Source organism: Strix aluco, chromosome 4 (genome assembly GCF_031877795.1).
Source record: "Strix aluco isolate bStrAlu1 chromosome 4, bStrAlu1.hap1, whole genome shotgun sequence".
Lineage (NCBI taxonomy): Eukaryota > Metazoa > Chordata > Aves > Strigiformes > Strigidae > Strix > Strix aluco.
The window spans coordinates 105,894,249-105,916,754 of record NC_133934.1 but is presented as its reverse complement, the minus strand read 5'-3'; the positions used below and the strand labels follow the sequence as shown (position 1 = coordinate 105,916,754).

Below are 22,506 nucleotides of genomic sequence, written 5' to 3'. Positions count from 1 at the left end.
AGCCCGCCCTTCTCTCCGGCCGCCCTGGCGCGGCTGCGGCCCCCCCGGGGCCGGGGCCTACAGCTCCCGGCGCGCCCTGCCCGCCGCGCCAGGCCCGCCGGGAACCGCGCCCGCCCCGCCCCGCGCGCAGCCGCGCAGACGCCCCACGCTTCCTGCCCGCGCGCGCCCGTGCCGTTGTGCTCCCGCGGGAGCTCGCGGCGGTTGCCCTCGCGCCGCGGCCGTTCAGGGCCGCCCCGCCCCCGGGCCGGGGCGTGCTGAGGGGTGAGAGCGGGGGGCGGGGGGACCCGGACGGGCAGCGCCGCGTCCCGGCGGGCACCTGCCTGCGGACGCCGCTTCTCTGGGGAGCGGACCGAGGCGCAGGCGGTGCGGGCAGAGCGTGCCAGGCCGCGGGTCCTGCGCGCCGCGGGGTCACCGTGGGGGAGCGAGCCTGGGCGCGGGTCGCCGCTGCACTCCGCTGCCACTTGGGGCCAGGGAGCCCCTGGGTGCCTGTCACGGAGGGGGCAGCACATCCCCTGAGAGGGGGAGCGGCGCTTGCGAAGCTGCACGGGAGCTCGGCGTGAGGGGTGTGAGGGAGAATTGCGTGCACCCCGAATACCACTAAGAAACTAGTGGGCATCGAGGACTGGAAAAAGTGGGTTCTCTTTCACTTAAAGAGCTTACTCGGTATCCCACACCCATTCCCAAGCCCACTTTATTCCTTTCTTAGACAAATTGCAGCAGATGCTCTTTGGCCAGAATGAGGCATCGTGAATTTATGTGAGGACATTGAGGTAAAGACAAGAGGAAAGCAGCTCTCTGCCCGGTTCTTGGTGATACTTACTCTATATTTTTGATACAAATGGAAACTCAAGCCTTTTGTTTGCAGGTTCTTTTGAGTTTTGCCTCATGGTTGGAGTTTGGTTTGGGTTTCTTAAGTTTGATAGTCACATATGTTGTTAGTAAGGAGCAGAGACTCAGATCCCGGCTATTTACCCTGAAGGCACCAGTGTTGTGTACTTAAAGCCTGAGCAGGAAAGTGGTCACAGACAAAGCCTCTGAATACCAGGAAAACTGACAGAAGTATGTTTATGAGGGTAAATGGAATAAATACAATTTTTTTCAGGCCTTTAATATTTATTTCTTTTTTTTTCCTCCACCCAGGGAATTGCTTTAAGGACCATGGAGGAGTGAGCCCTTTGCAGTTTCTTGAGTTTCTTATCTATTTGATTTTGACATGATCAAATGTTTGGTGGAAGATGTGCGAGCCAGGCTGCGTTCTGGAGTGACTATCAACTCACTGGGACAGTGTGTTGAGGAGCTTGTCCTCAATAGCATCGATGCCAAAGCAACATGTGTAGCTATCAGGGTGGATTTGGAAGCTTTTAAGGTCCAGGTGGTGGACAATGGCTCTGGGATGGGGAGAGAGGACTTAAATGCAATGGGAAAGCGGTACTTCACCAGCAAGTGCAGCTCAGTGGGAGACTTGGAGAACCTGAAGTTCTATGGCTTCAGAGGGGAGGCTGTGGCAAGCATAGCCAACATGGCCAGCGTAGTGGAAGTTTCATCTAAGACCAGCAGGACAGCAAAAACATTTGTGAAACTGTTTCACAATGGGCAAGCACTGGAAGTCTGTGAAGGTGAATTGAGCAGACCAAGTGGCGGAACTACAGTCACCGTGTGTAATCTGTTCCATCAGTTACCAGTGAGGAGAAAGTGTATGGATCCTGTGTTGGAATTTGAGAGAGTGAGACAGAAAGTAGAGGCTGTTTCGCTGATGCATCCCTCTGTTTCACTGTCTCTAAGGAATGATGTTTCTTGTTCTATGGTGCTTCAGCTCCCTAAGACAAGAGATGTATACTCTCGGTTTTGTCAAATTTATGGACTGGGCAGATCCCAGAAGTTACGAGAAATAAATCATAAGTCTGGGGGATTTGAGATAAGTGGTTATATCAGTACTGAAGGACATTACAACAAGAATATGCAGTTCTTATATGTGAATAGAAGGCTTGTTTTAAAAACAAGACTACATAAACTAATTGATTTTTTATTAAGAAAAGAAAGTGTCATTTGCAAGGCAAAAAGTGGCCCTACGAGCAGACAGGCTAGTTCAAGTCCTGGTCGCCATCGTTGTGGCCCAGAGTTGTACGGGATCTTTGTTCTCAATGTGACCTGTGCATACAGTGACTATGATGTGTCTCTGGACCCTGCAAAGACTCTGATTGAGTTCCAGAACTGGGATGTTCTTCTAACTTGCATAGAGGAAGGAGTGAAAATATTTTTGAAACGAGAACATTTATTTATTGAACCATGTAGTGAAGACATCAGAGAATTTAATGAAGATAATGACTTTTGTTTCTATAAAGCTCCAGTTCCAAAGCCCTCACTCTCTGACAAGAAGAGCATCCAAGACAGTTTTAAGAAAGCATGTGATGAGATTGTGGATGCCTATGAAATGTATAACTTGCAATCAAAAGATGTCAAAAGGAAATCTGTTACTGGAAAAAACTCTTCGAGTCTTATAGAGTCAAAAAAAAATCCACAGGAAACTGAAATTGCCCCAAGTCAGAAGACTGCTGAACCATCTGATCCATGTAGAAACAATAAAGCGGAGATTCCACTGCCCAGCAAAGATGACACAGCTTCTGATGTCATTATATCAAATATCTCAGAGCAAGAGCCAAAAGACACTAACAGTTCCCAAAAAGCATCTGATACTCATCTGAAACCTTCAGAAAATCTTTGTTCCTCTTTCAGTGGAGGGGCCAGATCAGAAATAAGAAAAACAAATGGTTGCGGTGACCTGCAGCATGGTGCAGAGAATTACACAAAAGATGTGGGCAGCCAGCAAGGCAAAGTAGTGCAGAAAAGCAATACGGTCCATATCTTAAATAATGATGTTATTCAGTCACCGTCTGAGAGAGAAGACCCTCCCGAAACAGCAACGGGACCTGAAACTGTCTCTGGGAGTGCATTGATGAGAGTGTGTAATGCAAGAAGAGGAGACAGGGAAACAGCTGAAGTGATAGATGATGCTGGAGGAGGGGCTGCTAGTTCAGTACCGTTAAAATTGTGCTCTGCAGGCCTCATAACATGTGTTAGGCAAAGTGAGCCCCCACATGAATGTGAACAAACAGAAACAAATCTTGCATTAAACACACAGGGTAGACCTGCTCCTGTCAGTGCCAAGGATATTTTTGGCCACAAAGTGAATTTTCCGATTCAGTCTTCATATGTTAAGGATATTTCCAGCAATACAAATAAAGAATATATACCTCCTTACACCAGGGAAGTATGCGTGACTGATGGTAATGAGCGCTTAGAGAACAGAACTTTGTCAAATCAGGTGAGCAAGGGCATAGCTATGCCTATTGCCACCAGTAAAAGACATTATGAGACATCAAATGTTACAGAATTGATGCTGGCAACTTCTTCAGGTATTCCTCACAATAAAGTTATAAAAAGCCCTAGAAGACAAATAGCTCTGCCAAGACCTCAGCCCTCTAAGAAGCTGAGCTTGTCCACACAGCTGGGTTCGTTAGAAAAGTTCAGGAGATATTATGGGAGAGTCAGGTGTACACTACCAACACCATTGTCAGAGCAGAGTGAATTTGGTCTCCCGGGTTTTAATTCACAAGCTAATTGTGACTTTTCAAAGGATGAGAATGACACTCATGATAACTTGAGTGCTTGTGAAACTCCAGCTGTGGAAGATACAGATTCTAGTAATAGCCAGGTTTTTGGTGGAGAAATTTCACAGGACAAACAAGCCCTTTGTCAGAGTCCTTTGACATTGTCTGATTACTCTCAGGTTAGTGAAAAAAATACAACTTGTAGAAGATCTCCAGCATCTTTATCATCCAAACTGTTCAGAATGAAAAGTGACCAGAAAGAAGTAGAACAACTTGGTGAACAATTACAAACAGATACAAGTAGAAGAGATGACTACCCTCTTGATTTTGAATCTTCAAGTAATGATTTTTCGTATAATGCTTGTCAAACATATAAATCCTCGGTGGAGAAAATGGGGGAATGTAATTACAGCATTTCTAAGGGAGACACATGCTGGCAATCAGACGATAGGAGAGCAGAGTCCATGAAAAGTACTGTCAGCCCATCATCACTCAGCAGTATAGAAGGGCAGTACACAGTCTCTTCAAGCAGCGTTTTATCATTACCTGCTAAAAAGGATGGTGCTAACTTCATCTGTAAAGATAAAAGTGCATTATATGAATCCTCAGAACAAAATTTGAAAAATACTGAGTTCCCCCATATGACCTTCCTAAGTAACTTGGAATTCTCTGCAGACAACACAAACACAGGCAATCCCAGGAATGATTTGTGTTCTTCTGACTGGCTGCAAGATTTTGATGTTTCATCGGGTAAAACAATATACATCAATAAAGCAACTGGACTGAGCACCTACAGCACTCCTCCTGCTGGAGGATTTCAAGCTGCCTGCATTCAAGATATAACAACAATGGCTGTGAATGTTGTTTCAGAGAATGGTAAGAGGGTGGTGGTTGTTGTTATAAAAATGGGATGAGGAAAACCATTTGTGTTGTGTTACATGCATAAAATATCTTGCTGGCAGCACCTGACAGTTTATACTGAGATAGCCACTGCCTGATATGTAGTAGCTGTATGGAAACCAGGAAAGTGATGGGAACTATGGAAGCAGCAAAACATTAACATTCAAGATATTAAAACATAATTTTTAATAAAACAGTAACAAGAAATGTCAGCAACTTGTCAATTAACAGCTGCCTAGTTTTCACTGGGCATCGTGACATTTACTGTGATCACAGTTATATATAATTGTTGTCATATATAAAGTGAGAAACATACTTCAAAATAAGCATACCAGAAAAATACTGTGGTTTTTACCATTTTGCCCTAAACAGTTATGTTTCAAAGAGTATGTTGTTATTGAGAACCCCATATTAAAATGATCTTTTTTCAACCTGCGTACAAAATTTAAAACGACCCTTGGAAAATGAACAAAAATCTAACTCTTCATTGAGAATACGTAGTCTCCTTTCCGCAGGTTTTGGAAGGCTGTTCCTTCCCATTTAGCTTTGTAGGAGATGTTGTACAGCGTTGGTGGTGGTTTGATGGTAGAGCTTTTCCAGGGGTGACAGGACACTGCATTGTATTGGTTTTTCAGGTGTGTGGTGTTTGTGAGTCTTCACTGATCTGTCTGTTGCGTTTGGCTTTCTGTGCCCTGATCTGGATTGGCAGGGTAGTGGCTTTGATAGTTTTCCCTTCCATGGATGTATCTTTGCTCAAAGTTGTTCTTTGTTCTGTCTATAGGCAGATTTTATGAGCGAAGACGCAGCCGTTCCGCATGTAGACATAATTCAAAACATAATTTGTTTTGAAAAAGTAGTTTGGACTTCTTTCTAGATAGTTCTCCTATGAAATATTTGTCTAATCAATCATGATAGCCTCTGGTTTGTTCCATTTTTGTCTGTTACTTCCTTCTTTATCACCAGTCATAGAAACACTGGTACAGTAGGTGTTTCAGTTGTTAAGCTGTTCCCTTTTAAGTATAATAATTGATGCCAATAGTTTTTATTATTTATTGTGTTACATTTAAGTAAACTTGTTACGAGGAGAAGAACATCTCTGTTTTTATTGGTTAAAACTACTTGCAAGTGCAAATGTACGCTCCTTGGCTAACACTTTCTGTGGTTTACCAATTTCAGTTGCCCGCAGTGCTGTTTAGTAGCCAGCCAAACCACTGAGATGTGGAGCATGACCTTCTATCCAAAGAGCTGGATAGTGCATTCATGTTTATGAAGAGAATACTTCACGTACCCTTATGCTTTCAGATGATGTATAGTCTGTAGTATTTGAAGACGTATATTGTGTTGCATTTTTTGACCTCCAACAGCATTGTTCTTTCTTAGCCTTATCATTGGTGTTACTCTCCATTGTATCAATGGTGCTACTCTTAACTCTGTCAATGGTGTTATTCTTTGGTGAGATGTCTACTGCAGCTTTTTTTGCTTTTCTTAGGTTGAAGGTTGGACCTCCCATACCTTAACAGGGTGTTTGAACTGTGGCTAGACACTACAGATCTTAGAGTTTCAAAGTTCAACAAACATGTTCTTTCACACATTTTTCAAGAAAAGGATATTCATAATTTTTAGCCATAGGAATAAACATAACTGTCTTAACATGTCTCTTGATGTTGAGCACTGTTTTGGACTGCTGTTAAGACCCAGGAGTGGAATAATTTCCTCACTTGCTGTGTACGCATTCATTTTGCTTTTTAGAGTAGTGTCAGTAACCCCACAGTGTTGACTTAGAATTCCATAGCCACATGATTTATTAAGAACAGCATCTCATACACAAATTTAGGGAAATTACACTGGTTGGTGACAGGTGGAAGGGGGTAAGAATAATCCATATCCTCTTCTCCATGACAGCAGTGGCCATCTGCTATCTTTTCTAGTCACAAGCCATGTGCTCAACAAAAATGCTAGATTTTGTAGGCTAGACTCAGGCATCTTTGTACTAATTGAACTAATTTCCATGGGAAAATTTATCAAGCTTCATTTCACCATGAGATGCCTTTTTGAATAATCTAATGCTATGCGTTTGTAGTAGGTTATCATCCAACTTGGTCTTCATTGTTGTGCCAGCTATATTTGCATTTTTTGTTACTTTTATTACATTATTGACTGATATGTCATTACACTAGTATATTTTAATGATCTAATTGAGGCAAGTGAAAATGAATACTTGAGTATGGTAGTTTTATGTGGTTTGCATGTATGAAGTAGATACATTATTATCCTCAGCACCTTTTCTGATGTTACTCGTCAGAAAAATCAGATTAATAATATCTCTGTCAGCTCTGAATTCTCACTGGCCTTTGGGCAAGTAAATCCTAGCTTTATGAACAATGTATATCCTGAACAAGGATTTTCTCTGCAACAAGAAGCAGGGAGATGACTCTTTGTTTATTATATGTATAAAATACTGGACTTCTGTTCATATAGATGATAGATGCTTCTGTGAACTTGAGAGATAATATCTTTCCATGACAATAGCTATAAAAGTGAGTTCATCAGGGGTCAGTATTGGGACCAGTGCTGTTTAACATCTTTGTTGGCAACGTGGACAGTGGGATCGAGTGCACCCTCAGCAAGTGTACTGACGACACCAAGCTGTGTGGTGTGGTCAATACACTGGAGGGAAGGGATGTGCCATCCAGAGGGACCCTGACAGGCTTGAGAGGTGAGCCCAGGCAAACCTCATGAAGTTCAACAAGTCCAAGTGCAAGGTCCTGCCCATGGGTCGGGACAATCCCAAGCACAAATACAGGCTAGGCAATGAATGGATTGAGAGCAGCCCTGAGGAGAAGGACTTGCAGGTGTTGGGTTGATGAGAAGCTCAACACAACCTGGCAATGTGTGCTTGCAGCCCAGAAAGCCAACCATATCCTGGGCTGCATCAAGAGAAGTGTGACCAGCAGGTCAAGGGAGGTGATTCTCCCCCTCTACTCCACTCTCATGAGACCCCACCTGGAGTGCTGTGTTCAGCTCTGGGGCCCCCAGCATAAGAATGACATTGACCTGCTTGAGCAAGTCCAGAGGAGGCCACAAAGATGATCAGAGGTCTGGAGCACCTCTCCTGTGAAGACAGGCTGAGAGAGTTGGGATTGTTCAACCTGGAGAAGGGAAGGCTCTAGGGAGACCTTATAGTGGCCTGCTAGTACCTAAAGGGGGTCTACAGAAAAGATGGGGAGGGACTCTTTATCAGGGAGTGTAGTGACAGGACAAGGGGTAATGGTCTTAAACGGAAAGAGGGTAGATTTAGGTTAGATACCAGGAGGAAATTCTTCACTGTGAGGGTGGTGAGACACTGGAACAGGTTGCCCAGAGAAGCTGTGGCTGCCCCCTCCCTGGCAGTGTTCAAGGCTGGGTTGGACGGGGCTTTGAGCAACCTGGTCTAGTAGAAGGTGTCCCTGCCCATGGCAGGGGGGCTGGACTAGATGATCTTTAAGGTCCATTCCAACCCAAACCATTCTGTGATTCTATGATCGATTGAAAAGTTCTGTCAAACTCAACCTCTGAATTAGGCAGCATTCTTCAATGTGCCACAGTTTCCCGGGAACCACATCAGGCCACCTTGTCCTCTGTTCTGGGTTTTGTGAAAATGAGATGCTGAGTTACTCTCCCATGCTGGGGTGCCAGTTTGGATTCTTGAAAGGATTCTCGGTCTCCAGGGTAGGTAGGACCATCACTGATCCTTACTGGAATGGAGTCAACAGTCAGGAGTCTACGGACTGGCCTAGAATCTCATAGAGCCTGTTCACACTGAGCTTATCAGCATGCAGCTGGTTTTCTTTGGCGTTATCACCCTGCCACTTTTCCTGAATGCACACCCTTAATTTCTCAGTAGAAAGGAACTTTATTAATTCATTATTATTTCACAAAGAATAGAAGTCTGAATTGTACCAAAGGAAGGGTGAAATGTTTACCACTGTGCTGGAAATCTGAGCCACTTTTCTTAATAATCTTGATAACAGTGCAGGTTTGTAATATCATTAAATCATTTCTGGGTGGGTAGGAACATGTTGTTAGGCTAACTCTGATATCTCTTGTGGTCTCACTGACTTGTAGTTTTCAGTTTTACAAGTTCCTGATAACTGTATTAAGTATTGATAGGAGTGGTGATAGACTGACAGCTTTGCCACTCCTTAATAGAGAGAATTCAAGAGTGTTTTGATATCTGTCAGACTACCATATGCCTCCTCTTTTTCTTTGGGGATAACACTTCTGATTGCACTAATTCTGGAAATAATTCTTACATGTTTAAAGCAGCAGCCAGTTTTTAAGGACAGTCCAGCAGAAGCCATGGTAGTATTTTAAAATAACATTTCCTGATGCAGGTGTGTCTGATAATTCTGAGCTTTTTACATATGTGCTGTTATTTCTCAGTGTTAGATGGGTACTCTAATTTATACAGAGCTAAGCACATGCTCATTTATGAGAATATAATAATTGTATAGCTTTTTTAATTTTGCATACTGTTGAATCTGCAGCAATAAATTTATATTGTGTTTAGGGATTCAGTTCAGGTGCCATCCCTTTAGAAGTGAGCTTCTGCTACCCTTCCTTCCTAGACCTCGAAACAAGAAGACTCTAGCAAGCCAGGATCTGGGAGGTAGGGCCAGCTTTCCAGGACACAGTGTTCTGTGGTAAAAACAAATCAAAGAATTCTCCCAGATGTCCCAACAGGAACCCAGAATTACTCAAGGTCTATTAACAATGGGACCGTGTGAGTCATCTCAAATCTAGAACTGGAAAAAAAAACCTTTTAGGGTTGAAGGCAGGTTAGGGGATACTTATTTACAGGATGAAATACCCAGTTCTTTGTTGAATTATGTCAGTAGTTTAAAGAATAATTACCTACTCCCTTCTTTGTACTCATTCCAACCTTGGAATGTGAAAAATAGCTTCAGTCCTCACAATTTTTTTTGCGGTGGAAAGGATGAAATCATCTTTTTGGTATGTGGCTTTGTCCAGAGGGAGTGGGTAGCTAAACAGGTCTTTCTTTCCCTTCCCCCCCGCCCCCCCCCCCCCCATTTTCAGGGCCTGTTGAATTGTGCTGCAGCATGGTTAGGAGTCAGAAAGCTGCAGTGTCCTTCCTCATTAAAGCAGACATTAAAGAAGCCCAGTCTCATGTTCCATTACTTACTTATTTGTACATTCTCCCCTTTTTATGAAGGAAAAAAAATGAAATACTTGTGTGAGGTAGAGGTACCCAATGCACCTCCTATTGATGGAGGGTGGTAATCCCTGTATTATCAGTGTGTTCTTTCCTAGATGATGAAGAGGAGTCTCTCCAGTCGTTACTTTCAGAATGGGATAATCCTGTTTTTGTTCCCTGCCCAGAGGTAAGTATTATCTCACATCTCGTGGTAAAATAGCCTTCTATTTTAGCCTCCTATTATTTTCTGACATGGGGACCAAATTTACAAATATTGTAATCATTGCATGTGAGTTATTCAGCCATATATTAGACTATAGACCTGGCAGTTATGTGTTTTTATAGACTCTTTATATATAAGTCACTGTTGTGGATTTAGTCAAAGTCAGAGAGGCAGGCATCAGGTTAATCTTTTCCCTCGTCATTTCAAAACCAAAACATTATTGTGAGCTGTCTTTCCTTCTGCAGAGATAGTCGTCTTAAAATTGAAAGTTAAAGGATGGCAAAATTGTAATATAGTGTCTGTCCTGTTTGCGGACCGAGTGAAAATAACCCAGCTTTCTTCTCTGGGATTCAATGGGTCTTAGAAGTATATTTTACTATAGTTGTTTTTATAGCCTGGGAGGATTATAGCATGTGAGAGGAAAACAATGTTGGAGCTTTTAGAAAAACTTCCTTTGTTGTCATGAGGTAGCATTATCTTTAATCATCATGTTGTGTGTGTGTAAACATATCTGTGTAACCATTTCCACCTGCAAACAATAGGGACGGAGTAACAAACCACCTGCTGGTGAGTTTCTGAAAAGGAACAGTTCTGTTCAGTTGTTGCTCTGATATGTACTCTGACTCATTTAATCTTTTGTAATGCAATAATCCATTGAGACCTCATGCAGGCTGATAATTAACTTCAGGTTTTCCGATAGGTACTTGAAATCAGCTGAATACATTGAAGTTAGAGGTAATATCCAGATGGGAAAGTATATGGGGATGGAAACAGGGATTGCTGGATGGTATCTTTAGCTACTGCTATTCTTGTGTAGAAAGCTTGATTTGTCAAAATAGAGTTACTTCCAGTTTTTCTTAAAGCTGGTTTGTTGGAGGTATTTTGTGTGGTTTTGGGTTTTTTTGCCCTATCCTTTATAGCCTGCTTGATCTGTAATTCTGTTTTTACAGATTGCTGTTGATGTGACCAGCAGTCAGGCTGACAATCTGGCTGTGAAAATTCACAATATCTTGTATCCTTATCGTTTCACCAAAGACATGGTTCATTCAATGCAGGTACAATATGATCTATTACTAGTTTTCACCCCCAAATTCCCTCTCAGCAGGTGGGATTTGCTGATATTTCTGCCTGGTGGGAAAGAGCTATCCAGGGTAATAGTTCGTGTCCCTAATTTTCACAAGCACAAACAGAATTCTTGGTTGTTGTGTGATACCAGCAGACGTGTATGTCATGCCAGATCTTAGTATCATCTCATGGTTAATCAGCTATCTGCAAGTGACTCTAAAATTCCTTGATTGTATGGTTAAATCAAGAGGCAGCCCTATTACTGCTGCTTAGAAACACTGTTAACTAAATGATATTTCAATGGGCAGTTTTTTATATTTATTGTAGACATTTGCTTAGTTGGTATTCCTCTGAAATCTGTGTCTTCTATCTTCCATTTTTATTGACCTTAGAAATGTAATTCTTCACCAGAGTGATTTCAAAAGCAAATCCCAGATTTCATGGAAAGACTTGAAATTTCACTTTAGGATTTATGTCTTCCCTGAAGTGATTCTTAAAAGTGGCATCATAGCATCAAGTTTTATTTTTTAATGCTTCTTTATCAAATGTTTTGAATGTTAGCTTAAAAGCTAATGTAAATGTTGGGCTTCAACTTGCATTCTTTGATGGTTTGTCTGGATAGAAATGCCAAAGTGGATTCTCTTCTTCTCTTGCATCCCAATGATAAGAGACTTACAGGCCCAGTTAGCATTATTCTCATGCAATCAGATTGCTGACTTTGAGATTGCAGGTTCTGACTGTGTGGGGCATGGTAAAGTTGCTCTCCAGGGTGGAGAAGGAGCCAAATGATTCCCTTATTTATGTTGTGTGTGCAAGAATAGCAGGGGTAAATAAAGTTATTACAGTAAACATTCTGTTTCAAAAAGACAGGAGAGGAAAGCTGTCCGTTTCAAAAAGACAGGAGCGGTGCCATTTTTCAGTTCATTCATGATAAGAACTGTTCTTTAAAACTTAATGAGCGGTTCTGTGCTTAACTTTACCTGCATAATGTTTTCCTTTGTATGTTTTTAAGAAGGTAAAGAGAGAAGAAGTTACCACTTCCCATCTCTGAAGAAGCTAAATACTGCCTTCAGTACCCTATAGAAATTTTGAGAATCTCTGTAGAAAAGACCAAAAGCACAAAATGTTGCATCATGCCACAGGAAGAGAATATAAAGAATTATTAATGTCTTGCATCCCTGCAAAGAAATAGAGTCATCTATTCATTTTTACCTAGGAGGTGAACAACACACATGCTGTGGGACAGAGAATTCAGAGTGAGCTCTATCTATGTGACCTGGGGAGAAATTCCACCCTAACACCACATCTGCTAATTTAAATCTAGCAATAAGATACTGAAAGCATTGTGCATCCCTCCTCAGTATTCCCTGTAGCTCTGGTTGTTTTGTGATCCTTGAGGGGAAGGTGGAATCAAGTCATAGAGGCAAATTCTACATCAGAAAATGAGGAAAAAATTGCTTCCTGGCTCCTACAGATGATCAGCACAAATCCTTAAACACAGGGCAGGTTAAAAAAGGTTGTTTGTATTCTCTTTTGGTGATATCAGCAAATCAAATACTCAGAGTTGCTGTGCACAGCTTTAATTCCCAACTCAAGGAGGCTTCTACACGACTATGTAATCCGTTCTGTAAATTTCCAGCTCCACCATAGAACAATTAGAACTCTTGCCCTTATGACTCTGTTTGAAAAAATTGATCTATAATTATTTTCTTGGGTATTTTGAAACTTTCTCTTAGTTCCAGACTAAACTGTTTCATGACTAATTTATGGTCATTTGACCTTCTGCCAGTATTGTCTTTTAGCTTAAATAATTGTTGCTTTTTCCATATTTAGCCCCCACTATATTTATAAAGAATAATGATATACCTCCCCAGTCTCAGTTATGCTAGGCCAAATTCTTTGGGATTAGAAAAGATGCAGTTTCCACCCTCCTGTCATCCTACTGGCTATTTGATGCACTTGATCCATTTTGATTGTTGTCTTCTTTTGTTTTCTTTTATTTTTTAAATAATTCTACCACAGGGTGATGATTTTTCTGAGTATTTTACAGGTTCTTCAGCAAGTGGACAATAAATTTATCGCTTGTTTAATCAACACTAGGAATGAAATGGATAAAAAGGCAGGTAAGAGTGGTTATTAACATGAAGTTGAGCTGGCTGTCAAGTGCAGTTAGATTGCAGAGGGAACACTGTCCTGTTTGTATTCTCTTTGTGCTTTGGGATGATATTGTGAGTAGAGGAAAATGTTAGTCTTCACTTGAAATTTCCTGGATCTTCTTTATCTTTATTTTGGACATTGTTGAATGTTCCTACTGCCTTCAGATTAGTGTTATAAAAATAGATTGTACTCAAATTACTAGCGTCTTTCAGACTGTTCACAGTGTCTGGACATATTCATTGTTGAAGCTTGCTGAAGCTGTACAAAAAAGTCATTCAAAACCAGTAGGTTTTGTAACATTTTTAAAGACTGTATTAAATAGAACAGTTTGTGGGTGACCTCAGCTCTCATTCTGAAGTTAGATGAGGATGTCAATAGAGAAGAGTTAACTCAAATCTAATTACCTTAATTTAAATGCGAATTTAGATCACTAAATTTCTGTTCCGTAGTGACTTTATGTTCTGCCAACACAGCCTCCTCCTCACTTTATTTATGTAAAACTGGCTGATAGTTATCTTCTAAATGTGGCCTCAGGGAGTGCAGTGGTCTGGTACAAAGTCACCTGTTTCTCATCTGTTCTGGTACATTTTTAGATGGAAACCTCTTGATTTTGGTGGACCAACATGCAGCTCATGAACGGATCCGCCTGGAGCAACTTATTGCAGGTGATGGTTCAGATGGTCTTAGGAAAAAAGTTAAACAGTGTACGGAAAAGTACAAACGAGCTATCTGGGATGTATGGAACCAGTAGGATATTCATTTGTCATCTTTATCCTGATTCTTAGGAGAGCACAGACGTTCAGTATCTGTAGCAGTCATAGTATTGGCAGCTGAAAATTGTTGCAGTGTTTCCAAAAATAGAAGATACACTCCTTACCCACAGAACTATCAAACTAAAATAGTCCTGACATAATAAAAGAGCAGGAAGAGTGATAGGAAAAACAATGAAGAGGAAGTAAAACAACATCAATAAGATTATGTGGTTATGCTGTGAAGAATGAGGCATGGGATGCAGAATAAAGAGCGTAGTTCATTTGGTTCTTTTTTAGCTGAATACTGTGCTTAAAGCCTAAAATTTCCACAATCTAAAACTGTTTGCAAAGGGATAATAGTCTTCTCTGTAAGCCCATTAGCCATTGGTTTCAGTGTTAAAAAGCACAATAGCCATCCATCAAGTACTTAAAAATCATTGACCTTCTCTTTCATCAATAAATACTGCACAGTTCCTGCAGAGGGTTCCAGGAACTCTGCTCCTTTTGGTCAGGTACTGAAAAAAGTTAAAGACTGAAGGGAGAAATGCTTAATGAATTGTATTTTGAGGCCATTTATGTCAGACTTCTTGTGGAAAAATTGCTCTCTGTGAGTGGGACTAAATATATCAGTAGTTTTTTTAGCTATTTAGGGTGACTCTTTTTTGGAACTGGTGGGAAAATACAAAGTGGCATTAACCAACCCTTCCCCAGAGACTGGGTGTCTGGTTTGTGACATTCCCAGTCCTCCACAAGTTTCAGGAGAAGGCATTCTGTGGTCACTTTTTAATCCAAACAGAAGATTACATGCCAGACCATAGGGTCATTAAGGGTAATGCCTGCGTAAATATTCTAAGAGTGGATACTTCTGAACGATTCATTCACAGATTCCTATGAGAAGGAAGCTGCAGCATGTGGCAAGAAGAAATTACTGTCCTCCTCCATCTCTCCCCCTTTGGAGATTGAAGTTACAGAAGAACAAAGAAGATTTCTACGGTTAGTAATGGCCAATAGCTCTAAACTTTTGGGGATGGCTGTGTTGACCAGGAACATGTCTATATATTGCTAGGTTACCATGAAGCTGGGGAAGGAAGCTGTTGATTCTTTCCTGATCCTGAGCCAATCGGCTCTATCTGTGCTGAGAAACATAGGTGTGCTTCTCAGGCGCATCATTACATCTCAAGACAAAGCCCTGTGGTGCGCCACCTCTGTGCCTCTGCAGTGTGCTCTTGTTTCCCTGGGAAAGCAAACCTTCATGTGTGGGCCAGGAGAGTGCCAAAGCAGGCTCCAACACATCCTACCGTCTGGGGCTCAGGACTCAGGAGTGCACACGGGAGTGCAGTGCCCATAGTATCGATCTAGTCACTGATTTAACAGGCACTGTTTGAGAAGAGAAGCATGGGATATGGAAAGTTGGTATTGTGAATCCTTCAAAAATGCATTCCTTAATCCTAGGTGCCTGCCAAGAGTAACTAATGAACACTGTTTCCCAAATGTTTCAGAATGGTGGCCTAGCTACTATTAGGATATTTAACTTTTGTACTGCAAGAGTTTAGATACAGATTTGTTGTTGAACTATTGCAGATGTATTGGACACTAAATTTTTTTCCTCAAAACCCCTGTCTGTCCCCTGTCATATGCATTTGTGTTTTTTTTTCCCTGCACTGTTCTTCATTTTCAGGTGAAGTTCTACCTTAACATTCACAGGACTACCTCATTGTTCTCAAACTGCTCTTTTTTCTGATGCCTGTGGCAAACTTGACAGCTTTTAAATCACTCCTTATTAAGATTGTTGCCTGCTATAGGGATACACTTGTTTGGTGTAAAGCCCTTTTTGGGTGTATTCCAATCATAACAGTATCACTGCTGTATCCGTTCGGTAACTCTTTTGTGTGACAATGGCCAATACCAGAAATTCCAAAGGAAAGTGTAAAGCACTGTTATGTTCCACCTGCCTTAGGGTAAAATGTGAGAACATAACCATTGCTGTTCATAGTTCAGTAATGTTTGGATGCCTTTGTTGTTCCCACCTCTTAATGATGTTCTTGCTAACATCACAATATTTGTAATGCCTCTTGTTCAACTTTGAATTATTTTTGCACTCATCTTTGATGAATGTCTTCCATTTCTGATATTTCTACTTTTGAGACTGGATGGTCAAAATTGAATACAGTATACCAAGTGAGGGTATCCTGTTGATTTGTACAGTAGCTTTGCAGTTGTGCCCATATTTTCTGTCTATTATATCCACACCTGATATGTTGTATGCTTTTTTGGCTACTGCTACTTGCATGAACTGCTTGTTTATTGAATGGTCATAAGACTTAAACACAGAGTTGTGGGTGGTTTGGTTTTTTTTATTATTTTTGCTATTTATGTAGAAGGCAACAAAATGTACAAATAAGTCAAGTTATTCCTGACAATTTGCGTTTATTTGTCTTCAGGAGCAGTGAATTCAGTTTTTCTGTCCATTTTTCATTATACCTTTTTCATTCATCCTACTGATTTCATACATCATTCTTCTACTTGTTTTAAGTTCTGCTTGAGTTCAACATCATCTTTAGTCTCAGCTAAATAATTTTGTGTTTTCTACATATTTGCCTGCTTGTCCATGCTCCTTCTTTTCCACATCATTAATCAACAATTACGAAGATACAGATCAGGACTCATGTCATATTGAACACTGACCAACTGAGGCCAGCATACTTTTTTTCCATACTCTCTAAATCATGACAAATGTTACTTGTCTATACTTGACAACTTTTTGCATTTGCCCTTCTAGCTACTTTTAAGAGACAGCATCAAAGGCTTTTTGAAAGACCAGATAAATTCTGTGAATTATTTTTCTTCATCAGCTATATCACAAACAGGCTAAAAAAATCAGTAAGGTAAAGTAAATCAGAGAGGCATGGTTTTCTTCTAAGGACACTGGTTAAATTATTCAGCACAGTGGGATGCCAGTTGTGATTTTCAGTTATCACTTAAGATGATTGAAAAAGCTTACTGGTGCTGGCATATGCTGGTGCTGGCTTACTGGTGCTTTTACCATGTTGCTCTTTAATTTATCAGTATTTATGGGCAGTTCGTCTCTTTACAATCACTCTGTGAGACTATCCTTATTAAAAAATTATGATTTAAAAGTACTATGTAAAAATGTAAATTCTGTTGTTATTGTTGCTGGCAGAGTATGACTGTAATCTGTGGTAAAGTTTGATGTAATGAAATAAATTAACTTCCCTAAAAGACCTTTCCCTTCAGCTGTGCTTGCTATTTAATAGTTCAATTGGATGTCTGGTTCACCTGCAGCTTTGATTCTGTTATTTGTCTACTAAGCATTGTAGTAATGCATTGTTCTGTTGACTCTCTTGAACTTCCGTCTTTTTTTTTCCCCTTAAAAAAAAAAAAGGCCTCATTGACCTCAATAGCTGCTTGGATTCTGTCATTTCACCACAATGGGCTTTTTCTGTCTTTCTCTGCTCTTGCTGAAGGCTATACATGTTGTCTTTTTTTTTTGGTTGAATTACACAGGTCGTCTCCATATGGAGACTAATAATTATATTCTTGTGACTGATTTTAGTAAATTTAGATTAGCTTCTTTTTTGTTCAAAGAATCTATTTTCTAAAATTGACCTTCACTGCCTTTGTTTTAAATGAATATTCCCTGAGTTAATAAAATCAACTATATATTGTTACAGTTGTTTTCATTTTGAAAACAAGTTCTCATCTGACTCTGAAGTACCATTTTTGTGTGTATTTTTCCATCCACAGGGTGACATATGTCAGATTAACTAGAGGTTGTTCTTTCCTGGTTTCCCTTTGCTTAATGGGCTTTAAAGTTTATTAAACCAACATACATTTCTTACAATATTTTTTCCATCGTATTTGCTATTATGTGTCAATTGAAATCACAGATTTTTAGGTTAGACTTAAAGGAGTCTTTATGATGCATAATTTAAATATTTGGAGTGTTTGTGTGTTGAACCAGACGCCTCATGCATCTTTAGAAAAGGTAGATTTATAAATCCACGTAATACAGGAACTCTTAGATCTTATGGTTGTGGAACATGAAATATGCACAGTTGATTGGAGTGAAAAAATATGGCTGAATGTAGGCTGAAAGGGCAAAATTACTTGGAATGTCATGATGCATGGATTTTGAGATTGGAAACTGTTGCAGAGAGAAACATATTCTGGGGACTACAGAAATATTTACATATGCTGTGGAGACATAGCTACTGTGGTTGATGTCTTATTTCTGGTATTTTTTTCCTCAGATGCTGCTACAAAAATTTGGAGGACTTGGGTCTTGAATTATCATTTCCTGAGACCAGCAGCTCCTTGATTCTAGTGAGGAAAGTGCCACTGTGTTTTATAGAAAGAGAAGCCAATGAATTACGACGGAAAAGACAACCTGTCACTAAAAGCATTGTGGAGGTCAGCTGTGGATATGTGTGAAATTGTGATACTGAGTCTTGTTTGGTGTTAATGGCTCAGGGTATTAGAGTATCTCTGTTATGAGTGAGAGAGTGAGGTCCCATCGCTTTTAGTAGCTAAATAGTCCCACAACTGAAATCCCTGAACTATAACAGAAAAACAATAGGAGACTGTTTCAGACTTGGACTGTCAGAGAAACTAAGAAAAATAGTATATAGTACAGATGTTTCAACAGTTTATTGCTCATGAATGCTTGAATGAACAGTAAAATGATTAATATTGCTGATACAGAAATAGTTGTTAGGATTTAAAGTTGTTTTCATGAAATCTCTACGTGGGCAGTGCAGCTTTCTAAAAGCTGCTGTTCTAGATATTCTGCAGTTTGAGAAAGAAATTGTTGAACTGATTACTTGCAGTTTCCATTGTAAACAGTTCTCCACAATCATAACTGCTTCAAGGACTCCTTAAAAATTGATTCTGGAGTACCATATTCAGCCACTAGGCTGAGTCATTGTGAATCAGTCCAGTCTTGCCCTACATCTCTTTTAATACGAAAAGAAGAAATAGAGAAGATGATTTATGGGATAAAATTTTCTTTTCCAACCTTGCTATAATCGGGAATAACTCAAACTGCACTCTCCTGGTGTGATTTGGGAGCCAAGAGCACTAAAATGGCGGAGGAGAATCAGGTCTGTGCCTCATGAGCACTCATTCTTAGCTGACACCTCAAGATCTCATGAGCATTTTGACAGATCTACTCTGCAGTCCTTTTTATTTTAATTAGGACTGGTAGCACCTATTCATGTGTGATTATGAATTCATTGCATTTTAGACATTGGAAATTAAATCCACATGGACTATTATCCAGAGAAGAAAGGGCAGCTATTCAAAGATAACACACATTCATTGCACTCTGAGGTATAAGAGTTCCATTATATGCATTCTACAGATAGGAAACTGATGCAGAGAGAAACCAAGTGATTAGTCTAAAGTCTGGTAAGATGCTTGTGAGAGGTCAGGACTTGTACCTAGATCGTTCACACCGTGGTGAGTGTACTGGCAACAGCATCATTTTTCCTGGTTCTGGCAGTTACACAGTAAATTATACACAAATGTGGACAAAGCAGGGCTGGGCAATGAAAGGGAGAAATAGTAACTGATGATATTACCTTTTTCTTTCCAGGAGCTTATTCAAGAACAAGTTGAGGTGAGTTGCTGTCTGCTTCTAAAGTTGACTAGAATAATGCAAAGCTTACTGCATGAGTAAGTGTGTTAAACCTCAAATGGGAGAGGTGAATTAGATAATCCACTAGCTTTTCGTCATTTTTAGTTTCCTTTGTGTTACAGTTCTTCCTTTTTCTCATATTAAATGGAAAGTAAGATGATGTTCACTTACTACTTTTAGCTAGTGCAGACCACAGGAGGAGGAGCACGAGGGACACTGCCTCTGACGTTTCTGAAGGTGTTAGCTTCCCAGGCCTGTCATGGTAGGGAAACTGTGCTTTTCTTTCATTCTTTCTTTTTTTTTTTTTTTTTTAACCTTTCTGTCTATACAACATTCTCCCTGGGGCAGTGGTTTCAGAATGTGTTTGCAGGAATTCCAGACTGTGTTTCATAGGGATGAGATAATGTTCTTCATGGAGACCACTGTGAGGGTCAAACAAAACTGCTCTGATTTATTGACGTATGGGCCTAACATACTTTCCAACCCTCACAAGAAACACAGGTAGAATACAATTCTGAGATGCACTCATCCATGTGAGCCCTCTGTGAAAGGGCAAGGGGAGGTACTGGAATCTGTTTGAAAGCAAGCAGGAAAGACGACTTAGACACTCTTCCCAAAAAGCATTTGTTATTTTATATAAGTATCAAAAGTGATAGTTTATGTGTGCCTGTGACCTTTCAATTATCTTTGGAAGGAGTGCAGTAAGAATTTACATCTTCTAGGGGACTATGGCTTTCCAGCACCTGGAAATGAGCAGACTTTACAGGTGTAGACTGCAGTAGCTCTACCCTCTTGTGGCAGTTCCTCTGCCATGTACAGTATTGTACAATATGAACCAAAAGCATCTATTTTCAGAGTGTCACTGCATTCTACAAATGGCAGACACTATATAATTTTTTTTTATATCTAAAAAAGTCCCATGGCTGAAAGGCAGATTGCACATGGTCTTGTGCATCTGTGAAGGCTAAAGATTGCAAACACCTCTGAAATGACTCCCTAATGTTCTGCTTGGATTTTCTCTGGGTGCCATTAAGTGCTCACTTGTGAGAAAGGACTTAGTGGCAGGCCTAGCATGTGGTCTTGGAACTGATGCCTGTCAGTGGCAGGCACATAGAACTGATAAAGCCTATGGAACTGATACTAGCTGTCGTCTTGGTTTAATACTTTTTGATTTGTGAACTGGTTGCATCTTCAGCTGTAACATATACACACACAAAAAAAGGCAAAAAAAAGTCCATTTGCCTCTTGCAATGACATCTGAGGAGCCAAAAACTAATAATCTTACCATCCACCAGACTTGGGAGAGGTGAGAGTTTAGGCCATGGAAAGCTGAACCTTATGCAGCAGCTGGTTAACTGAGCTAAGCCCTAAATCTGCCATACTGCAGCCTTGGGCTGCCTTTGCAGCCTCCCAGCTAATCTTTGTGAGCTGCCTTGTTTTCTGTGAAAACCACAGCTGTGGAGGGAAGTCCGCTGGGTGGTTTGAATTCTCTTTGGCAGCATGTGCAAGAATTTGTATCTTTTTTTTTTTTCAGGAGCTATTAAGTTTAATGAGCATTTGACTTTGGAGGAGAGCTGCAGGCTTATTGAAGCTTTGTCATCTTGCCAGCTGCCCTTCCAGTGTGCTCATGGAAGACCTTCCATGATGCCTCTTGCAGACACAGACCATCTACAGCAGGAAAAGCAGGTACTGTGTGGCACACAGACATGCCTCTGGTAATTCACTCTGGATTGTCAGAGGCATGTCATGTACGTGTGTGTTAGAATTAGAATGGGCCAGTTTGAAACCATCACCACTGGCTGTATCTTGAATTTTTACATAGCAGTTACCAATAAAATAAAACTTCAGAACATTAAACTTTTGTCCTGCAAACACTTTAGCAAAGATCTTGCCATATGTCATTTGAATGGTCACATTGACTTAAATGGTGTCCACTAGTCCTTAAAGTTAAGCATATAATATAAAGTGTTTGTAGTTTTTAAGTGTGAAACTTGGAAAACATGTAAATTCTGATATTCTACTAGCGGCAAAGATGCTAATTAAACAAACGCCTCCTTCCCCAAAGTTTAAGATGCTATAAAATGGGGAAAAAAAGCAAAGAAATAGCAACATCTAAATTTTAAAAAAATAAATCATTACTCCTTCCCTTTTGCTATTACTGTGCTATATTAAGTTATGAAATTGGATTCTGTTTAAAGTCAGGTGGGACTTTGAATTAGATATTAAAAAAACTTGGGAATGACTGTATTAGGGCAGAGTATGGAGGCATTGAAACTCACTTACTTAGTTACAATTTAGTGCTTCTTAATTTTTCTCTCTTCAGCCTAAACCTAATTTGGCTAGACTGCGGAAGATGGCACGAGCATGGCACCTATTTGGCAAAAAAAGACCCTAATCAAAAACAGTTAAAACTAAACTGTAACGACTAGAAGTGCTGGTATGATCCAGGTCCCCCTGTTGTTAGACAATACCTTGAGTGGAGCAGAGTCCTCTGAGCCAGTGCAGTCACTGCAGTTCTGCTCCCAGTACTGACTTGAGAAGCAGAGACCGGCCCGGAGAACGTGGCAGGAGGAGCCCATCCTCACAGCCTGAAGTGTCTTCAACATCAAGGAATTACATTGCAAGCCTGGGCCTTCTGTCAGTGCTTGACCATCGGAGGCAAGAAGTTGCAGCCACTCACAGTTACTAAAGTGCTTTTTCTCTGCAAGCACAGCATTATTCTGCATAATAGATCTATTTATGTTAATGTATTTTGTAGTGCTTTGAAAATGGGGAGGTATTTATTAATAAAATGACACTAAACTCTTTCCTTGGGCTCATGGCAGGGGTTGGAATGAGGACCGACCAGCTTCATAGTATATATAGGTCAACTTAGGATCAAAAAACATTCTTTTTATTTAACTAGGCAATGAATGACACGCCCAGCTGTTTTCTCCAGCTCCCTGCAGTTT

General features: G+C 40.5%; 1 protein-coding gene across 5 annotated transcripts; it reads left to right on the top strand.

Moving 5' to 3' along the window:
* Positions 1-147: 147 nt before the first annotated feature.
* Positions 148-22,362, top strand: MLH3 (mutL homolog 3). 5 transcript variants are annotated; one of them, XM_074824748.1, is made up of 13 exons: positions 148-261; positions 1,141-4,484; positions 9,058-9,156; positions 9,819-9,889; positions 10,876-10,980; positions 13,041-13,113; positions 13,741-13,812; positions 14,784-14,892; positions 18,171-18,330; positions 19,514-19,537; positions 19,736-19,817; positions 21,090-21,241; positions 21,879-22,362. In XM_074824748.1, exons 2-13 carry the CDS (start codon positions 1,214-1,216, stop codon positions 21,948-21,950), a joined length of 4,290 nt encoding a protein of 1,429 aa, XP_074680849.1. In that variant the 5' UTR covers positions 148-261; positions 1,141-1,213; the 3' UTR covers positions 21,951-22,362. The 5 variants fall into 5 exon arrangements, 4 of the variants coding, with proteins under 4 accessions (XP_074680849.1, XP_074680852.1, XP_074680851.1 ...); XM_074824749.1 differs by lacking the exon at positions 148-261 and adding an exon at positions 316-631; XR_012623304.1 differs by lacking the exon at positions 19,736-19,817.
* Positions 22,363-22,506: the final 144 nt, after the last annotated feature.